Source organism: Gadus macrocephalus, chromosome 6, assembly GCF_031168955.1.
Source record: "Gadus macrocephalus chromosome 6, ASM3116895v1".
Classification (NCBI taxonomy): Eukaryota; Metazoa; Chordata; class Actinopteri; order Gadiformes; family Gadidae; genus Gadus; species Gadus macrocephalus.
The window spans coordinates 9,975,494-9,982,626 of NC_082387.1; the positions used below are offsets into that span (position 1 = coordinate 9,975,494).

Here is a 7,133-nt window from a genome sequence, read left to right on the forward strand (position 1 = left end):
TGTGTATATGTGTTAATGTGTGTGTTCTTACTAATCAGTGCTAATGGCTCAATGGAGCGTCTTGTGAGGAGCACATCCTGTAGGAAATGGACGCCTGATGCCAGTGATTTGCTGCCCGAGTGTGTGTGTGTGTGTGTGTGTGTGTGTGTGTGTGTGTGTGTGTGTGTGTGTGTGTGTGTGTGTGCGTGTGCGTGTGCGTGTGTGTGTGTGCGTGCGCAGGTTTTTGTGTGCGTGTGCGTGTGCGTGTGCGAGTGCGTGTGCGCGTGTGTGTGTGTGTGTGTGTGCGTGCGTGTGCAGCTTTGTGTATGTAGTTGTGCCTCACCCAAACCATTACCGTCGCCACACCCAAAACCTTCATGCACACACAAACACCATGTCCACTGCTGCACACCCAGAACTGAGCACAGACGCAGACCTGGCCATCGTAGCCGGAGTGGGTTGTGCGGAGAGCGCTGGAGGCGATAAGAAGAGCAGAACGCTGTCCACGCTGTCCCCCCCCCCCCCCCCCCACTCACAATGTAATCAAGCCTGCCTCACAGAGCCCCCTCCCTTCTCCATGCGGTGTAAGACGATACGACAGCAGCGGCGGTGCATCGGTGGCAGCACTCTGACAAGCCCTCAATACCCCCCTGCCTCGGGGACACAGGAAGTGCTCGTACGCACACACACACAGGCAGGCACGCATGCAGCCTACGTGGGTGCAGGCCGAGAAGAAACGATGCAGCGAATATGGTAAGAGGGAGGGAGAGAAAGGGTTGAGTAAGAGAGAGAGAGATTTGGAGTTGACTGGTGAAGTCTTTTATTCATTCTTATTCTAAATCGCCTCTAACACACCCTTTGGCTTTCCCATCTCAGCCATGAGCTCAAACAGCAGGCCTCAGGTTGTTAGAAGTGAGAGCGACTAGTGTCCAGAGTGGAGAGAGAGAGAGGCTATAGGAGAGAGGAGGAGAGAGCAAAGACAGTGACAGTAGAGAAGAAAGGAGGGAGAGAGGGGAGCGCAGGAGGAGGAGAGGAGAGAGGTGTGTGGAGAGAGGGGAAAGGAAGGTGAGGTGAGAGAGTCTGACTCATTTCTGGAGGGGAAAGAGGAGCGAACAGCAAGTATTGACTGGAGAGGAGAGAGGAGAAGGGAGAGAGGAAATGGTCGTGACTAGCGGCTGGAGAAGCAAGAGGAGATGGGAGAGAGGCGAGGAGTGACTAGCTAGTCACGGGAGAGGAGAAAGGAGAGAGAAGAGGGGAGAGGAATTGAGAGGCGAGGAGAGGAGAGAAGAGATGATAGGAGATGAGAGGAGAGAGGAGAGAGGATTGACTAGTGGCTGGAGAGGAGGGGAGGGAGGAGAGAGGAGAGTTGAGTGGCTGGAGGGGAGGGAGGGGAGAGGAGAAAAAACATGGAGGTCAGGACAATGACGAGGTGGTGGCAGGGGGGAACCACCTGTTTGTCTCCCAGATACAACTGATGTAAACCCCTGTAGATGAGGCTAAAATAACTCAGAGCCACTAGGTGCTGTGTGGGGCCCTGGGGGGCCCTGGGGTGGTAGGGGTCCCTTGGGTGCCTACCAAAGTGCCTCGCCTGCCGATCCCCTACCGCAAGGCCGCCCTTCCACCTTCCTTCCTCTCATCTCTCTTCCCCTCCCCTTCCCCCCCCCCCCCCCCCATCCACACTCCTCCTATCTTCTCTCACCCCTCTCGTCTCTCCCACTTCCCTTCTGTGTGTGTGTGTGTGTCCTCTCATCTTTCCTCATCCCTTCCCTAGCTGCTAGACTCTACTCTACTCTGTCTCTGATGGCTTTCTGTCCCTCAAGTAACTAGAGACAGACAGCCATTAGAGACACAGTTGCTCCTTCATGAGTCTTGTTTGTTTTTTTCGGTCTGTACATTTACATGAGGGAGAATTTACACAAAGAAAACCTGCGTTTTGTTTTTGGGTAGAGTCACTCTGTAGCCAATACAAAAGGATCTATTTTGATTCAGCACATATCTATGCAAACAACAGTATCTGTGACCCACAAATAAGGCTGTATGCTGCATCTGCTCTGCTGCAGCCGTTATAAATACAATCAACACACACGCTTATAAATACAATCAACACACACGCACACACACAGACGCACACACAGTCACGCACCACACACACACACACACACACACACACACACACACACACACACACAAACACACACACACACAAAAAAAAAAACACAAACTTGTTTCCCCCCCACCCTACTATTCAGACCTGGTAGTTAGCTCCTAGCAGCTAACATGAGTTAGCATCCATACAAGCCTTAATCCCATAATAGATACCCGCTATCACGAGCAAGCGCTACTCACCCGGTTAGCACCACCACAAAGTCCATGACGTTCCAGCCGTTCCTCAGGTAGGATCCTTTGTGGAAGGCAAAGCCCAGAGCAATGATCTTGATGCCCGCCTCGAAGCAAAATATTCCAATAAAGTAGGGCTCTGTGTCATCCTGGGGGACAGACAGACAGACAGACAGACAGACAGACTCAGCTTCATCATCATCATCATCATCATCATCAAAGCCATAATGATACATAAGCACCTTGACATATCTGCAGCTGTGAGAGCTTACAACCATAAAATAAATGGGTACACAATAACACGACAAGCCCAATAGCGATAAAAAGTGCAGGCGGGATACAAGAACACAGTCCTCCTGGTCAACTTGAAGGTGCACAGTTTCTCTTGAATCATTACCACACACTCAGTTTACAATTCAGACATTTAAAAACAAGACATTTCTATCCTATCAAACGTGGATTGCGTTTTTTTCATTAAAGAGCAACTTCATAAACAACAGAACCCCTTCAGGACATCTGCCAGTCAGAACCAGGTCCGAACATATTTGACCTCTATGACCACCTCTGTGGTCAGGCTTAGCTCAGGAGGTAGAGCAGTTGTCTTGTAACCGAAAGGTTGCTAGTTCGATCGAGTGTTGATGTGTCCCTGAGCAAGACACTTAACCCTAACTGCTCCTAACGAGCTGGCTGTCGCCTTGCATGGTTGACTCTGCTGTCGGTATGTCAATGTGTATTAACCGATGTAACTCGCTTTGGATAAAAGCGTCTGCCAAATGCCCTAATTGTAATCGTAATGACCATCTATGAACATCCATACAGATGCTTTCTTGAATTATTTTGCTGAATAAATATTTTTGACTCAACTATTTGCACACGCTGATATCATACAGCTACCACACAAACTACCTGAAGTCTACCAAAGTGTTCCCTGCCTGAGAAACACGCTCAGTGGAGCTGACTGCCTTGATGAGAGGGGGATTCTTGTAGCGCTTAGTCATTATGACAAGACCCTTCGGAGGCTTACACACTGGATGGGGTGTCGGCGAGGTGAGGGAGGGGGAGGTAGGGGGAGGTGGAACCATGTGTAGGATGGATCAAAGCTGCCCAGCAGGGGCTCTGTCGCCCACTGAGCCATACAACAGAGATCTGCTCGTACGATCAATACCATAACACCAGCTTATAAAAAGATTATCTATCACGATTTTATCCCAATTTCAACCCTATCTGGGTTTTGTTCCAATATTTCTAACATTTCTCACATAATGCACCGCCTCCTATATCCTATAAGGTTCCCTTCACCCTCTCACTTCCTGTCATTATCACAGACTTCCTGTCTACATTAGTTTAACTAGATAAGAATAGGACAACAGTGAAAGAGGAGGAGAGAGAGAGAGAGAGAGAGAGAGAGAGAGAGAGAGAGAGAGAGAGAGAGAGAGAGAGAGAGAGAGAGAGAGAGAGAGAGAGAGAGAGAGAGAGAGAGGGAGAGCAATGGATAAAGGTTGAGAGAGAGATGGAGGGACAGAACGCGAGAAAGAGAAGAGAGACAGAGGGGTACGAGAGAGAGGAAGAGGAAGACATTCACAAACAGTTTGTTTTCATTGAGAGGGAAACCCGCAGACACTAGATTACAGTCGTTGGGATAATTAGCATACTCATTAGCATACTCATTATGTTATGTATCATTACGTTTACTCCAGTACCCGGGTTACCCCACGGAGGCTAGGTGGATCGATGAAGATACAAATATAGGGAGAAAGAAGGGTATAGAGAAGAGAGACACACAGAGGGATTGAGGGAGAGAGAGCGAGAGCAAGAGCAAGAGCGAGAGCGAGAGAGAGAGAGAGAGTGAAGGTAATAGAGAGAGAAAGACATATGGAGAAATATAGAGCTAGTGTGGAGTCGACTGACCAGGCGTTCTGACATGGGCGTCTTGTCACAGGCAGGCAGGTGCTGCTCCAGGGCCAGAACGATGCAGTTAGCGATGATGGTGGCCAGGATCATGTACTCAAACGGAGTGAGACGCCGTTAAGGAAGTCCCCAGGAAACACAGTGTGCTGGTATGTGCATGTTAACGGGGCCCTATTTTACCACCACATGTGATCACCTCTTAATTCGCCATCACAAGCGATTTCATAATCTTTCCTTTAGTGACATCACAAGTGGGAGCGTCCACCTGCTGGTAAAATATGCCCCTTTTTTAACAGTTAGAATATGGATCTTTAATTGAAAAAAGAATTGCCGCTTTACAGCATTATAGCAAGGTTGTTTGAGAACAACTGAAAATTATAGCATCATGAACAACTTTTGAAAATGTATCCTCAATAGAACAAGGACAATACATGTAAATGCTCACTACACAAACACACAATCACCACACGTACGTTCTCTCTCTGCAGTCCTGCTGTTGTTTAATAAAACCACCACCCCGGGATCCCCTAGGGGGAGTGTTGGGGTTTGTACGCGCATGTGTGCGTGAGTGTGAGTGGACATTGTGCAAGTGTGTTCGTGCGTGCGTGTGTGCGCGCGCGTGTGTGTGTGTGTGTGTGTGTGTGTGTGTGTGTGTGTGTGTGTGTGTGTGTGTGTGTGTGTGTGTGTGTGTGTGTGTGTGTGTGTGTGTGTGTGTGTGTGTGTGTGTGCGCTCGCGTCTGTATTGAGTACGGATGTATCAAACCAGTGGCCTAGCTAATGAGGCGCAACATGCAACTTAAAGATGGGGTAGGTAACTTTGGAAAAACCAGCAAGAGTACTAAGCTATACATTTTACCCAAACAAAAAATGCCACCCTTTCCTTCAGGCCTCCCCGAAACACACGACTAGCTCGCTAGCTTTAGCAATAAGTAGCCTTCTGGAAAATACTCGATTTGAATTGGCAGAGCATTTGATTTTGCAGTCAGGGTGAAGAGAGACTTTCAACAAATAGGTCAAAAATGTTTCAAAAATAAATAGCTTACCTCATTGTTAATTAATTACGAAGAACCCGCGTGTGTCGTCCTCTCAAAACAATAACACACATGTGAGTTTGGCGCTTATCTTGACTAATGTGAAAAGAGGCCTACATTGTGTTAGACCGAGTGTGGGAGGCCTACATGGAGGTGCACATGGAGCTCCACAGGTGGCCTTCACTCACCGCTTCATGGAGGTATATACGTAGTGAACACACACACGCACAAAAACACGCAACAGGGGGGAACCACGGCTAATAGATCCTATTGACCCTATTGGCTGATTAGTTTAACGACAGAGCATTGCCGCTTGGAGGAGACGGGGGGTGGGGGGGAGAAGCCGAGTTGAGCACCATGGACAGCGCCGGGACGGTTCCCAGTGAGGTTTTACACCTAATGAAAATACCGTTTTTAAAGTGCAAAAAAAATAAACAATATGTTTTAATCCAAAGTACCTTGCGCGCTTTATATGGTGATTCAACTTTCAAAATATGATTTTTTGGCTTTCAGCGGAAGTAATTCAACTTCAAACATGTAGGATCTCGAATAGGTAGCTTAGATAGTGGTCACCCATATAAAATAATGTAACAATTATCAAACAAGCGGCCGGCAGTTAAGATAAGAAAGGATATGGCCACTCGGTAATCTTTTTGGCGTATTTTCGGATGAAATTATCCTCACTGAAGATGAAAAGGGAGCGGTTTACGGTGAGGAAGCTCTGTTTCACCGGGATTGGGTTGTATATAGCCATGGTCCGGGCTCTCTGTGCCATGGACTGCTTGTACACCCGCGGCCCTGGTGGCGGAGGGCCCGGCTGGCGACCCCCTCCGCGGCCGAGCCCCGGGGGACAACCCCCCCCATACCGGCTGGAAGGCTCGTCCTCGAAGCGAGTCATGGTAGGATAGCGCGGTGCTGCTGTAGAAATCAAAACTGAGACTAGCAAGGAAAGAGAGACGCATCACAACACAGACAGGCGTCCCGGCTACAGGTTCCTCTGGGTGTGCGTAATTCCCTGAGGGTGTGCGTAATGTCCAGCAGAATATTCACACAATCAAAACACCGGGCATGTTCTTCACTCCTTAACATTCGTGTTGTATCTCCTCGCTGTTCTTGTTGTAGCTGTCCATGCTTTCAATGTCCCAGCCGCTGAGAAGACGCTGAGCCCCGCGCACAAAGTTTATATTTCCCAATTTTATGGTGCATCATATTCCCTTGGTGTTGTTTTGGCTGTTTGCTGGTTGGTTGGATGGATGGATGGATGGGGTCTACCGCACGCACCGCCGCTGCCCCGGCGAAGCCTCACCAACACTGACAATTCACCACGCACGGCTCTGTGGCAGCATTTCCCATCATGCGTGAACAACAGAGCAACACGACGGCTGCATCTACAGCACTCTTCCGCACAACACCCAGAGAAAATACATGCAGAATCCTTTCGGGTTCACGCCTCGACTTATCGACTGCGATTTAAAAATTTAAAAAAGTCGCCCCCCTCTCGTGTTGCACATGAGACACACCTTAGTTTTTTTTTTAATCCCGCCTCGTTTAATTTATTCCCGGAGAGTTAAAATACAGGTTCGTCTTTCCGCAACCCTTCTTCCGCTAAATCTGTGTCGGTGTGAAACCACTTTCTCTCTCTCTCTCTCCTTTGGAAGCGACCACGTGACCATGGACAAGCCAGCCAGTGGCTGCACCTGTACCCTCTCTGTATCCATAGCAGCCGAGACATTGTGCGTGTGCGTGTGTCTGGGGGCGATTAGAAGGTGAAGGTGAGGCTTGTGTCTATGCAGCCTGTTGGCTGCATTATGAAATACCTAATTAAAGTAAAATAAACCACCCAAATTTCAAATGCCAACATTACATTCAAATGACACA

General features: G+C 48.6%; 1 protein-coding gene across 1 annotated transcript in view; it reads right to left on the minus strand.

Moving 5' to 3' along the window:
* The window catches only part of cacna1ba (calcium channel, voltage-dependent, N type, alpha 1B subunit, a), an 86,612-nt gene extending 79,703 nt beyond the window's left edge, over nt 1-6,909 (minus strand). Inside the window, 3 exon segments of the mRNA XM_060053463.1 lie at nt 2,326-2,465; nt 4,225-4,330; nt 5,891-6,909. Of these exon segments, the coding sequence (XP_059909446.1) occupies nt 2,326-2,465; nt 4,225-4,330; nt 5,891-6,153 (509 nt within the window). The 5' untranslated portion in view covers nt 6,154-6,909.
* Nucleotides 6,910-7,133: the final 224 nt, after the last annotated feature.